Raw genomic sequence first — 24,982 nt, 5'->3', positions numbered from 1 at the left:
TGATTCATTTGGACTTCGTTGCCCTTTATTAAGTGCCGTGTGACCGGGCCTTAAAATCCTCGTTTGTCATAGTAGTAACTCGCACCCATCTGCCCCATGCTGTTGTCGCTAAATTTTGACCTTCTTGAAATTAGTGCCACACTCAGAGATGAGCCCATTTAGCCAAATATTCTGCCTCTAAGAGCCTCTCAGAGCCATTATTCTCCTACGATAGTTGAATAACTGGACTTGTACTACAACCCCAATTCCAATGAAGTTGGGACATTGTGTGAAATGTAAATAAAAACAGAATACAATGATTAGCCCATGGGGCCCGGCCGGGCTCAGCCCGAAGGAGCAACGTGGGCCCGCCCTCTTGTGGGTTCACCACCTGCAGAGGGGGCCATGGGGGTCGGGTGCAGAAAGGATTGGGTGGCGGTCGAGGGCGGGTGGCCCGGCGGCCCGGTCCATGCTCACAGCCACTGGCTGTTGGGACGTGGAATGTCACCTCGCTGGGGTGGTGGTCCCTCTGTTTAAGAAGAGGGACCGGAGGGTGTGTTCCAACTATAGGGGGATCACACTCCTCAGCATCCCCGGTAAGGTCTATTCCAGAGTACTGGAGAGGAGAATTCGACCGATGGTCGAACCTCGGATTCAGGAGGAGCAGTGTGGTTTTCGTCCTGGTCGCAGCACACTGGACCAGCTCTACACACTCCATCGGGTGCTCGAGGGTTCATGGGAGTTCGCCCAACCAATCCACATGTGTTTTGTGGATCTGGAGAAGGCGTTCGACCGTGTCCCTCGGGGCACCCTGTGGGGAGTGCTCTGGGAGTACGGGGTCCGGGGTCCTTTGATAAGGGCTATCCGGTCCCTGTACGACCACAGCAGGAGCATGGATCGCATTGCTGGTAGTAAGTCAAACCTGTTTCCAGTGCACGTTGGCCTCCATCAGGGCTGCCCTTTGTCACCGGTTCTGTTCATTATTTTTATGGACAGAATTTCTAGGCGCAGCCAGGGTGTAGAGGGGGTCTGGTTTGGGAACCACAGAATCTCGTCTCTGCTGTTTGCGGACGATGTGGTTCTGTTGGCTTCATCAAATCAGGACCTTCAGCGTGCACTGGGGCATTTTGCAGCCGAGTGTGAGGCGTCCGGGATGAAAATCAGCACCTCGAAATCCGAGGGCATGGTTCTCGACCGGAAAAAGGTGCTTTGCCCTCTTCAGGTCGGTGGAGTGTCCTTGCCTCAAGTGAAGGAGTTTAAGTATCTCGGGGTCTTGTTCACGAGTGAGGGACGGATGGAGCGTGAGATCGATAGACGGATCGGTGCAGCGTCTGCAGTGATGCGGTCGCTGTATCGGACCGTCGTGGTGAAGAGAGAGCTGAGTAGGGGGGCAAAGCTCTCGATTTACCGATCGATCTACGTTAAAATCCTCACCTATGGTCATGAGATCTGGCTCATGACCGAAAGAACAAGATTGCGGGTACAAGCGGCCGAGATGAGTTTCCTCCGCAGGGTGGCTGGGCGCTCCCTTAGAGATAGGGTGAGGAGCTCGGTCACTCGGGAGGAGCTCGGAGTCGAGCCGCTGCTCCTCCACGTCAAAAGGAGTCAGTTGAGGTGGCTTGGGCACCTTTTCCGGATGCCCCCTGGACGCCTTGCTGGAGAGGTGTTCCGGGCACATCCCATTGGGAGGAGGCCCCGGGGAAGACCCAGGACACGCTGGAAGGATTACATCTCTCGGCTGGCTTGGGAACGCCTTGGGGTTCCCCCGGAGGAGCTGGGGGAGGTGTGTGTGGATCAGGAGGTCTGGGCGACTTTGCTTGAGCTGCTGCCCCCGCGACCCGACTCCGGATAAAGCGGAAGAAAATGGATGGATGGATGGATGGATACAATGATTTGAAAATCCTCTTCAACCTATATTCAATTGAATACACCACAAAGACAAGATATTTAATATTGAAAGTGATAAACTTTATTGTTTTTATGCAAATATTTGCTCATTTTGAAATGGATGCCTACAACACATTTTAAAAAAGCTGGGACAGTGGTATGTTTACCACTGTGTTACATCACCTTTCTTTCTAACAACACTCAATAAGCGTTTGGAAACTGAGGACACGAATTGTGAGTGTCATGATTGGGTATGAAAGGAGCATCCCCAAAAGGCTCAGCCGTTCACAAGCAAAGATGGGGCGAGGAATCACCAGTTTGTGAACAACTGCGTGAAAAAAATAGTCCAACAGTTTAAGAACAATGTTTCTCAACATTCAATTGCAAGGAATTTAGGGATTCCATCATCTACAGTCCATAATATAGTCAGAAGATTCAGAGAATCTGGAGAACTTTCTACAGGCTGAAGGCTGAAAACCAACACTGAATGCCCGTGACCTTCGCTCCCTCAGGCGGCATTGCATTAAAAACCGACATCATTGTGTAAAGGATCTTACTGTGTGGACTCAAGAACACTTCAGAAAACCATCGTCAGTTAACACAATCTGTCACTACATCTACAAGTGCAAGTTAAAACTCTACCATGCAAAGCAAAAGCCATGCATCAACAACATCCAGAAATGCCGTCGCCTTCTCTGGGCTTGAGCTCATTTTAAAATGGACAGACGCAAAGTGGAAAAGTGTGCTGTGGTCTGATGAGTCCACATTTCAAATTGATTTTGGAAATCATGGACGCTGTGTCCTCCAGACAAAAGAGGAAAAAGACAATCCAGATTGTTACCAGCGCAAAGTAAAAAGGCCAGCATCTGTGATGGCATGGGGGTGTGTCAGTGCCCATGGCATGGGCAACTTACACATCTGTCATGGCATCATCAATGCTGAAAGGTACATCCAGGTTTTGGAGCAACACATGCTGCCATCCAAGCAACATCTTTTTCAGGGATGTCCCTGCTCATTTCAGCAAGACAATGCCAAGCCACATTCTGCATGTGTTACAACAGTGTGGCTTCGTAGTTAAAGAGTGCGGGTACTAGACTGGCCTGTCTGCAGTCCAGACCTGTCACCCATTGAAAATGTGTGGCGCATTATGAAGCGCAAAATACGACAACGGAGACCCCGGACTGTTGAACAACTGAAGTCGTACATAAAGCCAGAATGGGGAAGAATTCCATCTACAAAGCTTCAACAATTAGTGTCCTCAGTTCCCAAACACTTATTGAGTGTTGTTAGAAGGAAAGGTGATGTAGAGGTGACCAGTAGATGCTTGCCTCTACTGGTGGTTGGCTCTCACTGCGGTATTGTATCACTTCCTGTTCCGGAGCACAGCGGTGTTTTGCTGTATCTGTTAGCTGTTTAATCTGCGCAGTTAGATTGATCTAGTTAACTAGATAATGATTTGTTTCACAGTGTAATCTTCACGTGCCTTAACTAAAGCACTCCCTCTGCTGAATCACCTCTAAATTATTTACACATTATTCACTTTGTGTGTTTTTAGGAATCCGCTAGCTTAGCGCAGCTACTAGCTCTTAGCCGATTTAGCATGGCGGCTTCTCCTGTCTCTCCTGCACTTTTCTGCTCTGGGTGTAAAATGTTTAGTTATTCCTCGGCCTCCTTTAGCAGTAATGGTACTTGTAATAAGTGTAGCTTATTCGTAGCTTTGGAGGCCAGGCTGGGCAAATTGGAAACTCGGCTCCGCACCGTGGAAAATTCTACAGCTAGCCAGGCCCCTGTAGTCAGTGTGGACCAAGGTAGCTTAGCCACCATTAGTTCCCTTACAGCAGATCCCGAGCAGCCGGGAAAGCAGGCCGGCTGGGTGACTGTGAGGAGGAAGCGTAGCCCTAAACAGAAGCCCCGTGTACACCGCCAACCCGTTCACATTTCTAACCATTTTTCCCCACTCGGCGACACACCCGCCGAGGATCAAACTCTGGTTATTGGCGACTCTGTTTTGAGAAATGTGAAGTTAGCGACACCAGCAACCATAGTCAATTGTATTCCGGGGGCCAGAGCAGGCGACAATGAAGGAAATTTGAAACTGCTGGCTAAGGCTAAGCGTAAATTTGGTAAGATTGTAATTCACGTCGGCAGTAATGACACCCGGTTACGCCAATCGGAGGTGACTAAAATTAACATTGAATCGGTGTGTAACTTTGCAAAAACAATGTCGGACTCTGTAGTTTTCTCTGGGCCCCTCCCCAATCAGACCGGGAATGACATGTTTAGCCGCATGTTCTCCTTGAATTGCTGGCTGTCTGAGTGGTGTCCAAAAAATGAGGTGGGCTTCATAGATAATTGGCAAAGCTTCTGGGAAAAACCTGGTCTTGTTAGGAGAGATGGCATCCATCCCACTTTGGATGGAGCAGCTCTCATTTCTAGAAATCTAGCCAATTTTCTTAAATCCTCCAACCCGTGACTATCCAGGGTTGGGACCAGGAAGCAGAGTTGTAGTCTTACACACCTCTCTGCAGCTTCTCTCCCCCCTGCCATCCCCTCATTACCCCATCCCCGTAGAGACGGTGCCTGCTCCCAGACCACCAATAACCAGTAAAAATCAATTTAAGCATAAAATTCAAAAAGAAAAAATAATATAGCACCTTCAACTGCACCACAGACTAAAACAGTTAAATGTGGTCTATTAAACATTAGGTCTCTCTCTTCTAAGTCCCTGTTAGTAAATGATATAATTGATCAAAATATTGATTTATTCTGCCTTACAGAAACCTGGTTACAGCAGGATGAATATGTTAGTTTAAATGAGTCAACACCCCCGAATCACACTAACTGCCAGAATGCTCGTAGCATGGGCCGAGGCGGAGGATTAGCAGCAATCTTCCATTCCAGCTTATTAATTAATCAAAAACCCAGACAGAGCTTTAATTCATTTGAAAGCTTGACTCTTAGTCTTGTCCATCCAAATTGGAAGTCCCAAAAACCAGTTTTATTTTTTATTATCTATTGTCCACCTGTTCGTTACTGTGATTTTCTCTGTGAATTTTCAGACCTTTTGTCTGACTTAGTGCTTAGCTCAGATAAGATAATTATAGTGGGCGATTTTAACATCCACACAGATGCTGAGAATGACAGCCTCAACACTGCATTTAATTTATTATTAGACTCAATTGGCTTTGCTCAAAATGTAAATGAGTCCACCCACCACTTTAATCATATCTTAGATCTTGTTCTGACTTATGGTATGGAAATTGAAGACTTAACAGTATTCCCTGAAAACTCCCTTCTGTCTGATCATTTCTTAATAACATTTACATTTACTCTGATGGACTACCCAGCAGTGGGGAATAAGTTTCATTACACTAGAAGTCTTTCAGAAAGCGCTGTAACTAGGTTTAAGGATATGATTCCTTCTTTATGTTCTCTAATGCCATATACCAACACAGTGCAGAGTAGCTAAGTGAGATAGAGTATCTCGTCAATAGTTTTACATCCTCATTGAAGACAACTTTGGATGCTGTAGCTCCTCTGAAAAAGAGAGCTTTAAATCAGAAGTGCCTGACTCCGTGGTATAACTCACAAACTCGCAGCTTAAAGCAGATAACCCATAAGTTGGAGAGGAAATGGCGTCTCACTAATTTAGAAGATCTTCACTTAGCCTGGAAAAAGAGTCTGTTGCTCTATAAAAAAGCCCTCCGTAAAGCTAGGACATCTTACTACTCATCACTATTTGAAGAAAATAAGAACAACCCCAGGTTTCTTTTCAGCACTGTAGCCAGGCTGACAAAGAGTCAGAGCTCTATTGAGCCGAGTATTCCTTTAACTTTAACTAGCAATGACTTCATGACTTTCTTTGCTAATAAAATTTTAACTATTAGAGAAAAAATTACTCATAACCATCCCAAAGACGTATCGTTATCTTTGGCTGCTCAGTAATGCCGGTATTTGGTTAGACTCTTTCTCTCTGATTGTTCTGTCTGAGTTATTTTCATTAGTTACTTCCTCCAAACCATCAACATGTCTATTAGACCCCATTCCTACCAGGCTGCTCAAGGAAGCCCTTCCATTAATTAATGCTTCGATCTTAAATATGATAAATCTATCTTTATTATTTGGCTATGTACCACAGGCTTTTAAGGTGGCAGTAATTAAACCATTACTTAAAAAGCCATCACTTGACCCAGCTATCTTAGCTAATTATAGGCCAATCTCCAACCTTCCTTTTCTCTCAAAAATTCTTGAAAGGGTAGTTGTAAAACAGCTAACTGATCATCTGCAGAGGAATGGTCTATTTGAAGAGTTTCAGTCAGGTTTTAGAATTCATCATAGTACAGAAACAGCATTAGTGAAGGTTACAAATGATCTTCTTATGGCCTCAGACAGTGGACTCATCTCTGTGCTTGTTCTGTTAGACCTCAGTGCTGCTTTTGATACTGTTGACCATAAACTTTTATTACAGAGATTACAGCATGCCATAGGTATTAAAGGCACTGCGCTGCAGTGGTTTGAATCATATTTATCTAATAGATTACAATTTGTTCATGTAAATGGGGAATCTTCTTCACAGACTAAGGTTAATTATGGAGTTCCACAAGGTTCTGTGCTAGGACCAATTTTATTCACTTTATACATGTTTCCCTTAGGCAGTATTATTAGACGGCATTGCTTAAATTTTCATTGTTACACAGATGATAACCAGCTTTATCTATCCATGAAGCCAGAGGACACACACCAATTAGCTAAACTGCAGGATTGTCTTACAGACATAAAGACATGGATGACCTCTAATTTCCTGCTTTTAAACTCAGATAAAACTGAAGTTATTGTACTTGGCCCCACAAATCTTAGAAACATGGTGTCTAACTTACTCTCCTTACTCTGGATGGCATTACCCTGACCTCTAGTAATACTGTGAGAAATCTTGGAGTCATTTTTGATCAGGATATGTCATTCAATGCGCATATTAAACAAATATGTAGGACTGCTTTTTTGCATTTGCGCAATATCTCTAAAATTAGAAAGGTCTTGTCTCAGAGTGATGCTGAAAAACTAATTCATGCATTTATTTCCTCTAGGCTGGACTATTGTAATTCATTATTATCAGGTTGTCCTAAAAGTTCCCTGAAAAGCCTTCAGTTAATTCAAAATGCTGCAGCTAGAGTGCTAACAGGGACTAGAAGGAGAGAGCATATCTCACCTATATTGGCCTCTCTTCATTGGCTTCCTGTTAATTCTAGAATAGAATTTAAAATTCTTCTTCTTACTTATAAGGTTTTGAATAATCAGGTCCCATCTTATCTTAGGGACCTCATAGTACCATATCACCCCAATAGAGCGCTTCGCTCTCAGACTGCAGGCTTACTTGTAGTTCCTAGGGTTTGTAAGAGTAGAATGGGAGGCAGAGCCTTCAGCTTTCAGGCTCCTCTCCTGTGGAACCAGCTCCCAATTCAGATCAGGGAGACAGACACCCTCTCTACTTTTAAGATTAGGCTTAAAACTTTCCTTTTTGCTAAAGCTTATAGTTAGGGCTGGATCAGGTGACCCTGAACCATCCCTTAGTTATGCTGCTATAGACTTAGACTGCTGGGGGGTTCCCATGATGCACTGAGTGTTTCTTTCTCTTTTTGCTCTGTATGCACCACTCTGCATTTAATCATTAGTGACTGATCTCTGCTCCCCTCCACAGCATGTCTTTTTCCTGGTTCTCTCCCTCAGCCCCAACCAGTCCCAGCAGAAGACTGCCCTTCCCTGAGCCTGGTTCTGCTGGAGGTTTCCTGTTAAAAGGGAGTTTTTCCTTCCCACTGTTGCCAAGTGCTTGCTCACAGGGGGTCGTTTTGACCGTTGGGGTTTTTCCGTAATTATTGTATGGCCTTGCCGTACAATATAAGGCGCTTTGGGGCAACTGTTTGTTGGGATCTGGCGCTATATAAATAAAATTGATTTGATTTGATTTAACACAGTGGTAAACATACCACTGTCCCAGCTTTTTTGAAATGTGTTGCAGGCATCCATTTCAAAATGAGAAAATATTTGCACAAAAACAATTACATTTATGAGTTTGAACATTATATATCTTGTCTTTGTGGTGCATTCAATTGAATATAGGTTGAAGAAGATTTGCAAATAATTGTATTCTGTTTTCATTTACATTTTACACAATGTCCCAACTTCATTGGAATTGGGGTTGTTAACCAACCCCCCCCCCCCCCCACACACCAAAAAAAACACAAAAAACATGCTGAATGGCTCATTATTCACTATACATTATTTGGTGGAACCACGGCTTTACATCAGCTTTCAATGAACTACAGTAAAAACCTGCCAGACTAGGGTCAGATTCAGCATGCACATTGCTATTATTTCCTCACTCATATATCAGCCACTCCCTGTTTCCACCATTCCTTCCTTACATACATAACTTAATTCTTTGGAATCAGCACACAAAGACGACATTTACATTTCAGAGCAAAGTAAACACCTTTACAGTGGTTGAACTCACAGCTGCAGAAAGCAAAATGCCTGAACCATCTGCTACTGTCTATTAGAAGAGAACAATTTAAAAGTCCAAAAATTCCAACAAGGACTTTGTAACAGCACTTTTTCCCTCATTAGAAACTTGTTCTCAGCCAACCTAATGGTCTTTTAATGACTTACATAATCCCAAAGGGACTGTTTATTGACTGACCAGTAAGTTTCACTTGCACCAACCAATTAATAAAAAACATGGAAGCCGACCAACAAAGGGCTCATTATTTTCAAATAGCAGAAGACTGTTGTCCTACAAAGCTGAGGCTCAAGTCCTTCATCAAGCAGTATTGACATAATTGATGTGGAACATAGCTAGTTTGAAATAATTTCACTCTCAACAGTCAGACAGATTTTGCAGACATGCATTAAAAATCAAACAAAGCTTTCTCTCACGCAAGACTAAACATTCAGCAAATCACACCAACAAGAAGAAGACAAACCTAGTGTGATTGTCTGGCTTTAGTAAGCACGCGTCTGCCTAACTGCAGTCCAGAAAGCTATGACATTCATCCTGCAGGCAGGGAGGAGGGTCTACAGTTGGAGGAGGGCATAGGGCTATTCCTGTAATCATATCTGGTGTCATGCCTGCACGACATCAGCTTTCCCTCAACTCTGGGCCATTGCTTCTGTAACATAAAGCTAATAAAATTTAGGAGGACAGACCGCCATCAACACTAATAATCAGATCAAAACACATTCAGACAAAAATTATTCTTAAATTTGGTCACATTTTGTTAGTTAAACCAAACTTCTGTTAGTTTAGTTCATATGATTCATTCATTTCATCATTTTTCTAAATCTCCTTATTCCAGGTAAGAGACAAAGTGGGCTGAAGTCATTTGGCAAGAGGCGTAGTACACCCTGGACGTATCGTCAATCTATAGCAGGGCCAACAGATCGATAAACAAACTCAATCACACTCATGGACACCTACAGTAAATTTAAAGTTTACAGTTCACCTAACGTGCATGTCTTTGGAATTGGAAGGAAGCGTAGCACCTGGAGGGAACCCACACAAACATGGGGAGAACATGCAAACTCTACACAGAAAGGACCAGGGCAGAAGTGAATCTAGGGCCTTATAGCTGAGAGGTAACAGTACTAGTCAGCCACCGTGTTGCCCTAGGTCAGTGATTCTCAATCTTTTTACAATAAGTACCACTTCAGAAAATATCTGGCTTTCCAAGCACCACCATTACAACTGGAATTAAAATAATTCAATTCAACTCAATTTATTTAAATTGCACTAAATCACAAGACAGTTGCCCCACGGCACTTCACAAGGCTAACGTCAAACCTTTCCCACCCCCTGAGCAAACATATTTGCAACAGTGGTGAGGAAAAACTGCCTGGAAGAATTAAAGTGTATGTACAAACTAGGCTGCCATAGAGAGATTTGCACATCTTGAATCACTCGCTGCATTGTGGGATCTTGGTTCCAACACAACAGCTCAAAACAGCAGAAAGCATAGGGATTATAATGATTCAGATCAGTTCAAACTGAAGTTGACAGCGTAAAGTGTTTCGGCATTCCTCGTTGACCGCATGTAACATCCAGGACTGTGTCCGGCAGTAAAGAAGAACTGATTTCTCTCACATACACAGCATCTGTCCAGAATCTGCAGTGCATTTTAGGACAGGAGGACAGAGAAGTTGTCAAAATGACTGCATGTCCTTGCAAATTAGATTCTGGACACCCGACTGAGGCCTGATGGGTTTGGTCTGAACGTACAGAACATTTGTGAAACTATGCACATAACCCAACCTCTCTAACCTCAGCTGCTCATAATTAATGATGTTATTTTTGGTAACGGTGTAATTTAATACACCTTTTTTTTGTCTTGGTGGATTATCAATAGATGTGGCAGTTGGCATTACGTTTGCATCATAGCACACAGAGTAAATCAAAAGTCTTAATCTGACCTGTTGCATCCTTTCAGGTGGATTCATCATCGCATCCAGACAGAAATGGTTGTCCACGTAAGACACCCTTGTTTTGGAAAATGATGTCTGGAAATAATTTAAATCCTTATCATGGAAATTGAATAAACGAAGCGTGTGTTAACTTAAAAGTCTGAGAATAATTAACTGATGCCCACTTAGGGTTGGGTATCGAGAACCGGTTCTTTTCAAGAATCGTTAAGAAATTATTTGATCCACCATAGCCTTTTTGCTTAACGATTCCTTTATCGGTCCTTCAGAGCGACCGTTGTTTTTGAGGGTGTTTTATCAGGAAAATGATCATTTCTCTACGTTGATTACAGACTCTGCAGCAGGTCAGTAATTTTGCTTTTGAAGTGCAGCTCTGCTTTAAGCCTGAAGCAGTGCTCTGACCCACTGCTTCGTTGGTTCTCTGCTTCGCTGCTTTTCAGAAGTGGCAAGTCCGCTTCTTAACCCCTCTCAAAGCCATTTAAAGATGTCAATCATGAGTCACTTTTGTGTGGATTAAAGTCACTGACTGGGACTCTTGTCTTGTTGCGAGCAAGAAACGAGAATCGCCGTCCGTTCCCTTCACACAGCTCCAAACACTGCGCCACTCCCTGACAAGTCAAGTTAGAGTCCGGTCAGAATGAATAACTTCAAAGGGAATCACCATTTTAAATCAAATGACACCTATACTGAACTGCCCTCCGGGGATAAATAAAGTTGTCTGATTCTGACCCCTTTCCAAACAACAGACTACAATAGACTAAAACCTTTTTTTCCTCCCAAAATGAGACATCCTGTGTTCTTTATGAATTACATTGATGCTGACATGCAGTGCAGCCGTTTGCAGGGGCTCAGCTCAAAGGTATGGAGTTAGATTTGCGTCAATAATGTCTAGTAAACAAAGGATGTTGTGCTGCAATGCACCATGGGAGTTCTGGGTTTTGAATGTTGTTACTGTGATTCAAGTTAGTTTAACAGTGATGTTATTGTTACTGATTGATTGTGTTTTGGTTGTTAAATTGGTTTAGGCAGTTTATTTAAATCTCATGTTGTCATTACCATGAGTGAGTTAAGTTTCATGTTGCCGGTACCATGACTGACAAGTGTACCGTCTTTAATATCTTCCGCCACATCTCTGTTTCTGGATGTCTAAAAACAGAAGCACCTGCTTGTGGCAGAATGAGGAAAAGACAAAAAGCTCTCCGTGCATGCGTGTAACTTTGTTCACTGAGAAACAGCTGACATTTGCCGTTTGGTATGCTTATGTATTTTGGGTCAAGGATGAACGCTGCCAAAATGGAACGTTGATAGGACTAATATTTTTGGAGAAGCTACGGATATTAGCTAACAACACTGAACAATGGACGTTGCTAACAGCATCAGATCCAGCCCAGTACATGCAGCTTAGTGATTCCTGTCTATCTTGCCACACTGTAACATCTCTCTCCTCCCTCACTAGCTAAGCATGTTGCCCAGTCTAAGTTACTTACATTGATCATAGCATTGGAAGTGATGCGAAAGAGTGTGGCTCGCTCATTGACTGCCTTAATCTTCTCTCCTCCCTCTACAGGCACTTTCAAACCCTCGAGCTCACTCAGGGATCGTTGCAGAGCTGCTCCATGCTTGGCAATCAGGTCATTACATGTGCTGAGATCGTCAAGCTTGCTGACAAGTATCTTCAGGGTACCCTGAATCTCACTGCGGTCCGACTGACATGTAGGCTCCTCATCCCCAGAGTCATCTGAAAGAGAGGTCAAAGGTCAAACACACTATGTATAGAGTGGACACCAGCCACAAAAGACAACAGCAGCAAGACAACTTTGATACTGAATATTTATTAACTCCACCAACTAAGAGGTGGATGGAGGCTATGTGATGACACCTGCCAGTTTAGCTGAGTGTACTGCGGGTAAAATAAATACTAAACACATCACCATTTTTCTCAATAACTATATGTGTAAAGGTGCTATTGACATGAAATTTTCACCAGATGTTGGGAACAACCCAAGTAATCCCTCCATGCAAATGATTTGATCTGTGGCTTTAAAAGCTGTATCTGATCAGAACTGTGGCTTTTGTGATTAGTAACACCCATAATTGCAAATGCAGGAGAACAATGTCTCCCACATGAAAGAATTGAGCCACAATAACAGAAATTCTTGCAGCTTTTTCTATCCCTGTTTCACCACCTTTACAAACTCACTTAAATTTGGTGGTTCAAGGTTGAGCTGACTGAACACCAGAACCATGGCACCACCAATATGCAGCATCCAGGCATGAAGAGCAGACACATAGAACTGCTTCATGTAGCCGGCCCAATGGGACAGTACAGTGTGTTGTCTGTGAAGACCAAGCCAAGTGGAATGTGGTGTAAGTTTGAAGGAATGCGGTGCTTCATTTCCTCTGTAGGCAGGTTGGGGGTCACCAGACACCACAATGTATTTATGTATAAATCTATTTAAGCATAAAAATTCAAAAAAAAAAAATAATATAGCACCTTCAACTGCACCACAGACTAAAACAGTTAAATGTGGTCTATTAAACATTAGGTCTCTCTCTTCTAAGTCCCTGTTGGTAAATGATATAATAATTGATCAACATATTGATTTATTCTGCCTTACAGAAACCTGGGTACAGCAGGATGAATATGTTAGTTTAAATGAGTCAACACCCCCGAGTCACACTAACTGTCAGAATGCTCGTAGCATGGGCCGGGGCAGAGGATTAGCAGCAATCTTCCATTCCAGCTTACTAATTAATCAAAAACCCAGACAGAGCTTTAATTCATTTGAAAGCTTGACTCTTAGTCTTGTCCATCCAAATTGGAAGTCCCAAAAACCAGTTTTATTTGTTATTATCTATCGTCCACCTGGTCGTTACTGTGAGTTTCTCTGTGAATTTTCAGACCTTTTGTCTGACTTAGTGCTTAGCTCAGATAAGATAATTATAGTGGGCGATTTTAACATCCACACAGATGCTGAGAATGACAGCCTCAACACTGCATTTAATTTATTATTAGACTCAATTGGCTTTGCTCAAAATGTAAATGAGTCCACCCACCACTTTAATCATATCTTAGATCTTGTTCTGACTTATGGTATGGAAATTGAAGACTTAACAGTATTCCCTGAAAACTCCCTTCTGTCTGATCATTTCTTAATAACATTTACATTTACTCTGATGGACTACCCAGCAGTGGGGAATAAGTTTCATTACACTAGAAGTCTTTCAGAAAGCGCTGTAACTAGGTTTAAGGATATGATTCCTTCTTTATGTTCTCTAATGCCATATACCAACACAGTGCAGAGTAGCTACCTAAACTCTGTAAGTGAGATAGAGTATCTCGTCAATAGTTTTACATCCTCATTGAAGACAACTTTGGATGCTGTAGCTCCTCTGAAAAAGAGAGCTTTAAATCAGAAGTGCCTGACTCCGTGGTATAACTCACAAACTCGTAGCTTAAAGCAGATAACCCGTAAGTTGGAGAGGAAATGGCGTCTCACTAATTTAGAAGATCTTCACTTAGCCTGGAAAAAGAGTCTGTTGCTCTATAAAAAAGCCCTCCGTAAAGCTAGGATATCTTTCTACTCATCACTAATTGAAGAAAATAAGAACAACCCCAGGTTTCTTTTCAGCACTGTAGCCAGGCTGACAAAGAGTCAGAGCTCTATTGAGCTGAGTATTCCATTAACTTTAACTAGTAATGACTTCATGACTTTCTTTACTAACAAAATTTTAACTATTAGAGAAAAAATTACTCATAAGCATCCCAAAGACGTATCGTTATCTTTGGCTGCTTTCAGTGATGCCGGTTTTTGGTTAGACTCTTTCTCTCCGATTGTTCTGTCTGAGTTATTTTCATTAGTTACTTCATCCAAACCATCAACATGTTTATTAGACCCCATTCCTACCAGGCTGCTCAAGGAAGCCCTACCATTATTTAATGCTTCGATCTTAAATATGATCAATCTATCTTTGTTAGTTGGCTATGTACCACAGGCTTTTAAGGTGGCAGTAATTAAACCATTACTTAAAAAGCCATCACTTGACCCAGCTATCTTAGCTAATTATAGGCCAATCTCCAACCTTCCTTTTCTCTCAAAAATTCTTGAAAGGGTAGTTGTAAAACAGCTAACTAATCATCTGCAGAGGAATGGTCTATTTGAAGAGTTTCAGTCAGGTTTTAGAATTCATCATAGTACAGAAACAGCATTAGTGAAGGTTACAAATGATCTTCTTATGGCCTCGGACAGTGGACTCATCTCTGTGCTTGTTCTGTTAGACCTCAGTGCTGCTTTTGATACTGTTGACCATAAAATTTTATTACAGAGATTAGAGCATGCCATAGGTATTAAAGGCACTGCGTTGCGGTGGTTTGAATCATATTTGTCTAATAGATTACAATTTGTTCATGTAAATGGGGAATCTTCTTCACAGACTAAAGTTAATTATGGAGATCAATCAATCAATCAACTTTTTTTTTATATAGCGCCAAATCACAACAAACAGTTGCCCCAAGGCGCTCTATATTGTAAGGCAAGGCCATACAATAATTATGAAAAACCCCAACGGTCAAAACGACCCCCTATGAGCAAGAACTTGGCTACAGTGGGAAGGAAAAACTCCCTTTTAACAGGAAGAAACCTCCAGCAGAACCAGGCTCAGGGTTCTGTGCTAGGACCAATTTTATTCACTTTATACATGCTTCCCTTAGGCAGTATTATTAGATGGTATTGCTTAAATTTTCATTGTTACGCAGATGATACCCAGCTTTATCTATCCATGGAGCCAGAGGACACACACCAATTAGCTAAACTGCAGGATTGTCTTACAGACATAAAGACATGGATGACCTCTAATTTCCTGCTTTTAAACTCAGATAAAATTGAAGTTATTGTACTTGGCCCCACAAATCTTAGAAACATGGTGTCTAACCAGATCCTTACTCTGGATGGCATTACCCTGAGCTCTAGTAATACTGTGAGAAATCTTGGAGTCATTTTTGATCAGGATATGTCATTCAAAGCGCATATTAAACAAATATGTAGGACTGCTTTTTTGCATTTACGCAATATCTCTAAAATCAGAAAGGTCTTGTCTCAGAGTGATGCTGAAAAACTAATTCATGCATTTATTTCCTCTAGGCTGGACTATTGTAATTCATTATTATCAGGTTGTCCTAAAAGTTCCCTAAAAAGCCTTCAGTTAATTCAAAATGCTGCAGCTAGAGTACTGACGGGGACTAGAAGGAGAGAGCATATCTCACCCATATTGGCCTCTCTTCATTGGCTTCCTGTTAATTCTAGAATAGAATTTAAAATTCTTCTTCTTACTTATAAGGTTTTGAATAATCAGGTCCCATCTTATCTTAGGAACCTCGTAGTACCATATCACCCCAATAGAGCGCTTCGCTCTCAGACTGCAGGCTTACTTGTAGTTCCTAGGGTTTGTAAGAGTAGAATGGGAGGCAGAGCCTTCAGCTTTCAGGCTCCTCTCCTGTGGAACCAGCTCCCAATTCAGATCAGGGAGACAGACACCCTCTCTACTTTTAAGATTAGGCTTAAAACTTTCCTTTTTGCTAAAGCTTATAGTTAGGGCTGGATCAGGTGACCCTGAACCATCCCTTAGTTATGCTGCTATAGACGTAGACTGCTGGGGGGTTCCCATGATGCATTGTTTCTTTCTCTTTTTGCTCTGTATGCACCACTCTGCATTTAATCATTAGTGATCGATCTCTGCTCCCCTCCACAGCATGTCTTTTTCCTGGTTCTCTCCCTCAGCCCCAACCAGTCCCAGCAGAAGACTGCCCCTCCCTGAGCCTGGTTCTGCTGGAGGTTTCTTCCTGTTAAAAGGGAGTTTTTCCTTCCCACTGTAGCCAAGTGCTTGCTCACAGGGGGTCGTTTTGACCGTTGGGGTTTTACATAATTATTGTATGGCCTTACCTTACAATATAAAGTGCCTTGGGGCAACTGTTTGTTGTGATTTGGCGCTATATAAAAAAATTGATTGATTGATTGATTTATGAAAATTCCTCTTTGACCCCCTTCAATTCCATCACAGCCCAGTTTCACAGATATTATACAGTTCAGGATTTCCACTAAGCCATGCACTGTGACTCATTTGGATAACATTCAGAGTGCCCTCAGAGATCAAACGCCTCCTCCTCTGAACACTGGCAACACCATTGCAATCCCTAGCAAATCTTGGGGTCTTAACACAAAAAAGTCCCAAATTTAATTCAAGTCTCCAGTTGTGTCTACATATAAAAATCCCCCAGCCAAGGGGTGCAGGGATTGTCCTAGAAATCTGTGACAGCTTTTTTGGGGAGCTGAGAATGCAGCAGGCAGGAAGCACTTCAGATTTCTGCCACATGAATCAAAAGACAAATTTGTCTTGAGTGACACAACCACTTGTTTATATGACATTAATTGCAAGATATAAAATGCTAAATATTCATGACAAAGCTTTTGTTAAATACATCTATACTGTGAAGACATGAATAAGCAGGATCCACTGCCTACTAGCTTGTTGTTTCTAGTTTACCAGTCTTATTTAGTCTGGGATCGTACGTAGATTTGTCAAACAAATCTGGGGCACCACTTCCAATTTGCTTGTCTTTTTCACATTATCTAAAACCCTTGTTCCCAAGATGGGGTCTGAGACTCCTCTAAGTGGCATCAAAGATTTAAATCTAAATTTAACCTTTTAGTTAACCAGGTTAGTCCCATTGATATCTAGGTCTTTTTTTCAAGGAAGACCTGGACAATTATAAAGTTTCCAATTCACCTAAACTGCATGTCTTTGGATGTGGGAGGAAGACCGAACACCCAGAGGGAACCCACGCACAAAGATAACAGTGGGTTTGCAAGGTTTTGTCTCGTCTAAGCTTGTCAAATCAGAAGTGCATGTTACATAAACTCATAATAACCTACTGGATAGACAATTATAATTAAAAAGATCTTTGATTTTCTTGCATTTGCATGGGTGGGGGCAGTCTGTATTAAATACAAACTGGGAGATGGGGTGCTCTCCAAAGAAAAAAGTTGGGAACCCACTGATCGTAAATACATCAATACCAGAAAATGTCCAAACACACTACTGTTACTGACAAAGATTCCTATTTACTCACTAGATGGAGGATCGGGGTGATCCGCTCATTCACTGGCTGTTGCCAGAGGGCCACCATCTTTGTTAGCATCTAACAACCAGGCATAAATACAAATCGATGTGAGCATGATCAATGTTTTCAAGAGAGATTCACCATAAATCTGCATTTTCCTTGCTATTACTGTGCTGTTACATTTATTCAAACTCAGTCCCACATTTATACAACCAATATTTGTCAAAACAAATACAGAAGAGGATCAGACTATTTATATAACAGACTTGAATGAATTTGTTCATCCCAGTCCAGATGTTGTGAAGCAAGATAGAAAACAATACCATCAGTTTGTCAAACAGAAAGGGGAGGTGATGGTCTAGTGGTTAAGGCACTTAACCACTAGACCACTAGACCCAGTTGCCCTTGGGCAAGGTATTTAATCCCCTATTGTTCCCTGTGTGTAGTGTGCACCTTGTATGGCAGCACCCTCACATTGGGGTGTAAAGCACTATATAAATGCAGTCCACTTACCATTTAGAAACATGTTTAAATGCATTGACTAGTCTGATCCTTAATTAATTTCATTACAAAGTTAAGGTAAAGATGGGAAATAATCAGGTGCAAAGTAAGAGCTTTGTGCACTCGCATCATATTAAAGATATTAATGTTAAAAACTGCTCTTAATCCACATGCGCTTCTCTGCGAAAATTTCAAACAATATAAATAAAATGAAACAAACATGCCGGCCAGGGTGAAAGTATGATTATTCAATAATTTCTTGACCAAGTTGAAAGAAATCTGAGACACTGGAATATGTTGTATACCATAGAGAAATGAATCTCATTTGTGTATATTCTTATATTAGTAGAATATATAATGTCAAAGAGACTGTCATGTGACCCACCAAATTGAGAGGGGGAAAAAAAAAACCCCATTTCCATTCTATGAATTTGCTCTTACAGAATATATCAGGATGGAAAATCTGATGTGAAGAAAAAATCTGAGGCAAATTAAAAAGGGATAAATTGAGACTAATGAAAGTGAGACTCCTAAATGAATCGCTCAACGAATGGTGCGATATTTCTCACAACAAAGCATTCGGGCAGTAAAACTGAAGTCACTACTTTACAGAACACAGATCGACACAAAAAAATAAATAATTTTCTAACCTTTTTTCAGCAATTTTAAGTAATTTCCACACATCATTAATATTACATAGAATCAGTGGGCACTGTTCCACTAATCCGCCAACAGGAGGTGATGGTCTAGTGGTTAAGCGTTGGGCTTGAGACCAGATGATCCTCGGTTCAAATTCCAGCCTGACCGGAAAATCACTAAGGGCCCTTGGGCAAGGTCATTAATACCCTACTTGCTCCCGGTGTGTAGGGAGTACCTTGTATGGCAGCATCCCTCACATTGGGGTGAATGTGAGGCATAATTTTTAAAGCGCTTTGAGCATCTGATGCAGATGGAAAAGCACTATATAAATGCAGTGCATTTACCATTTAACAGCTAATTAGCAAAGCTAACTTTTTGGTTAGCAGATTACCTTTTCAACTAATTTTGAAAACCATCAGCGGATTAATTAACTTCCGCTAAATTTAGTTCTGCTAACTTTCAGTCCGCCAACATTTCTTTGCTGGCATTGTGAGTAAGACCAAACGGTCAAAAACATTTGTAAACCCTAAAACCAAACATTAATTCCTGTGTAGCGTGTTTTGCGTGAGGAACTCAGCCCTCCCCCAGCAGAAGGGGGCAGGCCGGCTGCCACTGCTGCCGGAAAAAAGAAAATGTTATTTACTTTCAACATACAGCAGCTCAGACAGTGGCACAAGAGGTAAATCGCAACGTCGTTTTCACTCATGGTCACAACATAACACTTCACCAAACTAACTACATTCCTTTAACTATAAAAACACAACAAATAAATAACACTAATAACACTCCTAAACTAACATGTACTACAATAATAACCCTGAACTCCCATAATGCATTGCTGCAATGCATTATGATCAACAGTGTGTCTGCTTTAAAAGACAGCATGTACTTGTACATGCAAACCTTTATTTTTTTTTTTAAGTGAAAAGACACTTATTTATGGAGTTAAATTTGTCTCATTAATACCTGCAAATGCACAGAAGGTGATCTACAAATGGTCCTGATTTGCACGTGTTTTGTGATCCACAAATTTCCAATTTGTAATTTATGTCTTGTGTGTTGGTTTTTACAAATGAATGTGTGTATTTTTTTTCCATTTGTTAAAAAAGGCATTTGTAAAACTGAAAATTGTGTTTGTGACTCAACATGTTGGCTGCTTTTCACACTCCCATCCAGTAGATGACAGTGTTCTATGCTTTTTTTTTTGGGGGGGGGGGGGGGGGGGGTGATGAAACGAGTCTGATTTCCCATAATGCATTTTGGCGCTTGTGTCAGCTTAATGCTCTTCAGAATTAGCACATTACTTTAAAAGTGTGATATTTTCAATTTGTAAAAATGACACAGTTGCTGTTAATGTGTTCATAAACTCTCTGGAATTAGTCTGTTTATAAATGAAACCATGGCTGAAAGTGCCTTGTGTTTGATCTACACTGCCACTGTGAAAGGTAAGTGAGACATCTTTGTAGTGCTGGTTCGTTGTTTTGGATTTGTGATTGCTTCACGTTAAGTTTACTCAGAAGCCTCTGTGGCGCCAAAAGTCAAAACTGGTTTACATTTGCACTGAAAGGCTTGCATCTTACCTTTCGTTATACTTTGTTACAATGACAAATAAATTATCTGGATCTGTATCTATGCCTACGGACAATTTAAAGTTTCCAATCCACCTATCCTGCATGTCTTTAGATGTGGGAGGAAACCGAAGCACCCACGCAAATGCATGGAGAACATGCAAACTCCACACAGAAAGGCCACAGGTGCGAATCGATCCCATGACCTTCTTGCTGTGAGGCGACAGTGCTAATCACTAATCCTAATACTCACTAATAATTAAGAAAAGCCCATTTGCTGTGAAACACTGATGTAGTGTTGCCCTTATTATTCGGCCTCATTCTGCCAATGAGTTCAGCAGTAAGAGACACCACTTAAAATAAACCATCACATGAACCAAGGCGTATTTGTTGCAAAGAGACTCCAATTACAGCTTGCCAGACACACTCTCTTTTAAAAACCTGAAGAACATTACCTATTAAAACATGCTGTACCTGGGACAATTCAAGCTGGTAATCGGTGACCTTGTGCAGACAGGCAACCACCAGTCCTAACATCTATGCACATCTAATGTTTTCTCCCTGGAACCAGTGGTTTAAACGCATGCAGGATGATGTATTTCCAGTGAAGGCTCAGGATGGTTGTAAACATCTGGCCATCATAGAGTGCTATGCTGCCATGTAGCGCCAGTCGCCAAACAATCTAAACTTTTTCAAGGGTGGTAATTAATTAACCAAAGCGTGTATAATGAGCTGGAATTGTGTGTGAGTCCAGAATGTTTTTAGAACCTGACCTCAACAATTTTTAGAAGAGGAGCTCAACCCTTTTATTTCCTGTTAATTATGTAATTATTTAATGTTAATTTACTGTGATAATGTATTTATAAATTGTTTAGGTTGTTGTTATCATATACACATGATTATTATTATTATTATTATCATTATTATCAGTATTATTATTTTATTATTATTATTATTACTTCTATTTTGTCATTTGATTTTTAAATGCATCACAATGGAAATAAATGTTTTCACTTTCTTGTGTCATCCATGTATTTTTAACATATTTCCAATTATATTATGCACTTACATTGAACTTAAGAAATAAAATCACGCACCCACGCTTTTAATATAAAGATGATTTACCGCACCCTGCTGGAATAGTGTGTGAGTCTAGAATGCAGTTTGCAAGGACCATTGCTCAGTGTTGTTAGCTCATATCCTTAGCTTCTCCAAATATTAGTCGTATGAACCAGTGGCAGCTGGTGAAAAACAGTCTTGGTGGGGCTGCTGTGCCAATAGATTCCCTTGCCTAGCCCAGTACAGGCATTTAAGTGAACAGTCGGAAAATTACTACAATTCCACAATAATCATTTCATGTCCTTCTCAAAATCAGCAGTTTTACAGATAAAGTTAACCATTTACAGCTATATTAGGCCCCATTTCTACTTTGGAAAGGAACAGCATCAAATACAACACTCAAGTTCTTGAGCAAAGAACATTTCACCATTTGACACCAATTACACACATAGTACACCAAACTGTACTGCACTGCCATTATCTTCAGACAAACAGATCCTGGGGTTCACAATGACACCCCCTTAACAAAATAGAAAATATCACCAAATTTACACTCTTTCAAAATATGGAAAAATTCTTCAATTGACAAAAGAACATTATGTACATACTACAATGTTCACACCACCTTCAGAGAGAGAGAGAGAGAAAATGTTTGTGTGTGTGTGTGTGTGTGTGTGTGTGTGTGTGTGTGTGTGTGTGTGTGTGTGTGTGTGTGTGTGTGTGTGTGTGTGTGTGTGTGTGTGTGTAAGAGAGTGTGAGAGAGAGAGAGAGAGAGAGAGAGAGAGAGAGAGAGAGAAAATGTGTGTGTGTGTGTGTAAAAGAGAGAGAGAGAGAGAGAGAGAGAGAGAGAGTGTGAGTGAGTGAGTGAGTGAGTGAGTGTGTGTGTGTGTGTGTGTGTGTGTGTGTGTGTGTGTGTGTGTGTGTGTGTGTGTGTGTGTGTGTGTGTGTGTGTGTGTGTGTGAGAGAGAGTGTGTGAGCGAGAGAAAATTAAGGTAATATTTTGCATGAACATTACTGAGTGGAATGGAGGCAAACTAAAGAAGCTTGAAAAACTTAAATTAAATAACTGGACTAACTAATAACACCAAAACCTTTAAATTAAATTGGTTAAAATTAATTAACAGTGTAGAGGACAATGCAAATTAAGTATACAAAACCACTTAATTAAATGCGTTGCTAAACTTGGGTTTGTCTTACTATAAGTGTCTTGTGTGTACTCAGTGGCTGAGTTAGAATTTCTTTAAAAAAACATGCAAATTGCTATTTTAGGGTTTTTGTTTTTAAACTGAGCAAATAATTTGTTTTAGAGTGTGGAATACTCCAAAGAATATTTCACTTCTGTGAACTGATCCTCATAACGTGTAAAGTGAAATCAAAATACCAGCATGGCTGCAGCTTTGAACACTGTTACAAACAGCCCCGGCCTCCCCTATTACCATTATAACTGGTCTGCGGTCCCAATAAAGATCACAGCTTTGACCCCCTAAAACAAACAAAAAAACATCACTCATTCGTTTTATCTTAAATTTTCATCCTTGTTTCCACACCAGGAGCAACATGTTGTGTGGGCCACTGAAGAGGAGGTACTGCTGGCCCACCACCACCAGAGGGCGCCCTGCCTGGAGTGCGGGCTCCAGGCACCAGAGGGTGCTACCGCATCATGGGAGTAATCTGGGTGACAGCTGTCACCCATCACCAAACACAGCTGTTTCTACTCAGCACCGAGGTATATCAGGAGGACGGCGTCTCCACCTCAGTGCCGAGATATCGCCTAAGACCAAGGTAACATTCTCTGCAGCATATTCTGTGATTGATAAACTTGTTAAACCTTTCAGGACTGGTGACTACTGAGACCCTCCTTCTTTGGATAAGTACTCACCTTCCTGCTGAACTTTGCTAAGAGGTGGAGGCGGCTTCTCCCCTCTCTGTACTGGGTGCGTTCATCCACTCCTGTGTGTTCTTGCTCTCTCCTGCCAGCAGTACCGGATCCGACGAGCGGAGGCAGTGGCCACCTGGGAATTCGGGACTTGGCGGTTCCAGTATTTCCGGGGTTCGGTGGCAGTGGAGATCTGGGTGGTTCCGGTTCGACTGAGACGGACGTCTCCTATCTTCGAGCCTGCCCACACGACACCAGCGGATTCGACCCTAAACATTGTGTTTGTTATACTACTCGTGCTTGTTTCAGTAGTAAATCTTGTTTTTTACTTCCTCCATTGTCCATTCATTGCGCCCCCTGTTGTGGGTCCGTGTTCCTACACTTTCACAACACAACATTCGGGAATAAATCCGAGCAGCTCGGCAGCTCACCTGAGCTGAAGTGGATCCAGAGAAGTCAGTCCGCAGCTGGCAGAGGTGGATGTGCTCCTTTCCACCCCGCAGTAAAGAGCGCAGATCAGCAGCCTCTGTGACGTGTGCGCGCTGACAGTGTGAATGAAGCCTGACACGGTTTATAACAAGTCAGACAAACGTCTCTCCTCCAACCGGGATGTGCAATTGTCATTAAACCATGAGAAAGATCTGATGTGCGCACCTCCATGCGCCTCCAAAAGGATCCCCGCGAAACTTTGGTGTCATTGATTTGATTAGTTTTGTTTGTTTGCATACAGATGCAACTTGGCTATTATAATACAGATAATGATGTTAACATACTTGCAGTTTAATGCAGAATATGGACACTAAATACTGTACATTAATATAACATATATGTCCCGCAGACGCTGCTGTTATCATCTGCATTTAGTCGCTGACCAGAAATGTCAAAACAACCTCACATCAAACATGGAACTGAGATGTGTATGTCTCTGCCATATCTATGTCAGTAGCTGCTACTTAGGAGTTTTAACTGAATTAATGACAGTGATGCATTATGAGATTAATTATATCCAGTGGTGGGCACAGCTAACCAAAAAATCAGCTTCAATAACCATTAATCCGATAAATGAAAAGTTATCTTCTATGACGCTAAACCGATAAACTGCTAAAAAAATTTATCTTTATTACAGATAACTGATAACTTTTAGCATTGATTCAGACGTGGCCACATCAGATTACACTGTTGGCTTCTAATAACCAATTTCACTTTCACTTTCAAAAGCAGCTGCTTTTTACATATGCTTTGAACCCTGCGGCTTAAACAACTGAAATACATCCATCAATGCATTGATTGGCAGAGTAAAAGACACGTAGTAAATATAAATTCTTACCTGTTACTTTCAGTGGGATTCATTAAATTCTGAAGAAAATATTCCACATAAAGCATCCTGATTATCGAAAACAGTGTGTAAACAGTGAAGAAAAGTCACTCACAGCTGCGCCGGGAGATCTCCTCTCTCCCACCGAGTGTTAGCAATTAAATTATCCCGTGCCACAAAGAAATAAAATGATGTTAAAATTAGTCTGGATGGTAACAGTGCAAAGTCCAAAGTGAACCTGAAATACACTACCCACAATGCTCCCTGCGTCGACCAGCCAAGCATGTCTTGCGTTTAATGATGACGTCATCAGCAAGCGGCAGCCAGTCTGCCATAAACCACTGATCTACACACGACAGGGATTAAAATGTTTGATTTTAGGGTTTACAAACATTTTGACTGTTAAACTTTGGTCACTTTACCAGCAAAAAAAAAAAAAAAAGTTAGCGGGCTGAAAGTTACCAGAACTAAATTTACCCCGGTCCAGGGCATCGTCCTTGCCCTTGTAGAGGCTCAAGATGATGCTTTCCTCCCAGTCCTAGGGGGATAACTCCGGATTGGAAGACTTCTTC

The 24,982-nt window shown here is 41.6% G+C and overlaps 1 protein-coding gene across 2 annotated transcripts in view; it reads right to left on the bottom strand.

The window, feature by feature from the left end:
- The window catches only part of si:ch211-106a19.1 (uncharacterized protein LOC561797 homolog), a 193,442-nt gene that overhangs the window by 56,946 nt on the left and 111,514 nt on the right, over window positions 1–24,982 (bottom strand). For both annotated transcript variants that reach the window (XM_034170314.1, XM_034170313.1), the window contains one exon: window positions 11,823–12,073. In XM_034170314.1, coding sequence (XP_034026205.1) covers window positions 11,823–12,073 — 251 coding nt within the window. The remainder of the gene's footprint in view (window positions 1–11,822; window positions 12,074–24,982) is intronic.

This window comes from Thalassophryne amazonica, chromosome 5 (genome assembly GCF_902500255.1).
Source record: "Thalassophryne amazonica chromosome 5, fThaAma1.1, whole genome shotgun sequence".
In the NCBI taxonomy this organism is placed as follows: domain Eukaryota; kingdom Metazoa; phylum Chordata; class Actinopteri; order Batrachoidiformes; family Batrachoididae; genus Thalassophryne; species Thalassophryne amazonica.
This window is presented reverse-complemented; position numbering and strand designations above follow the sequence as displayed.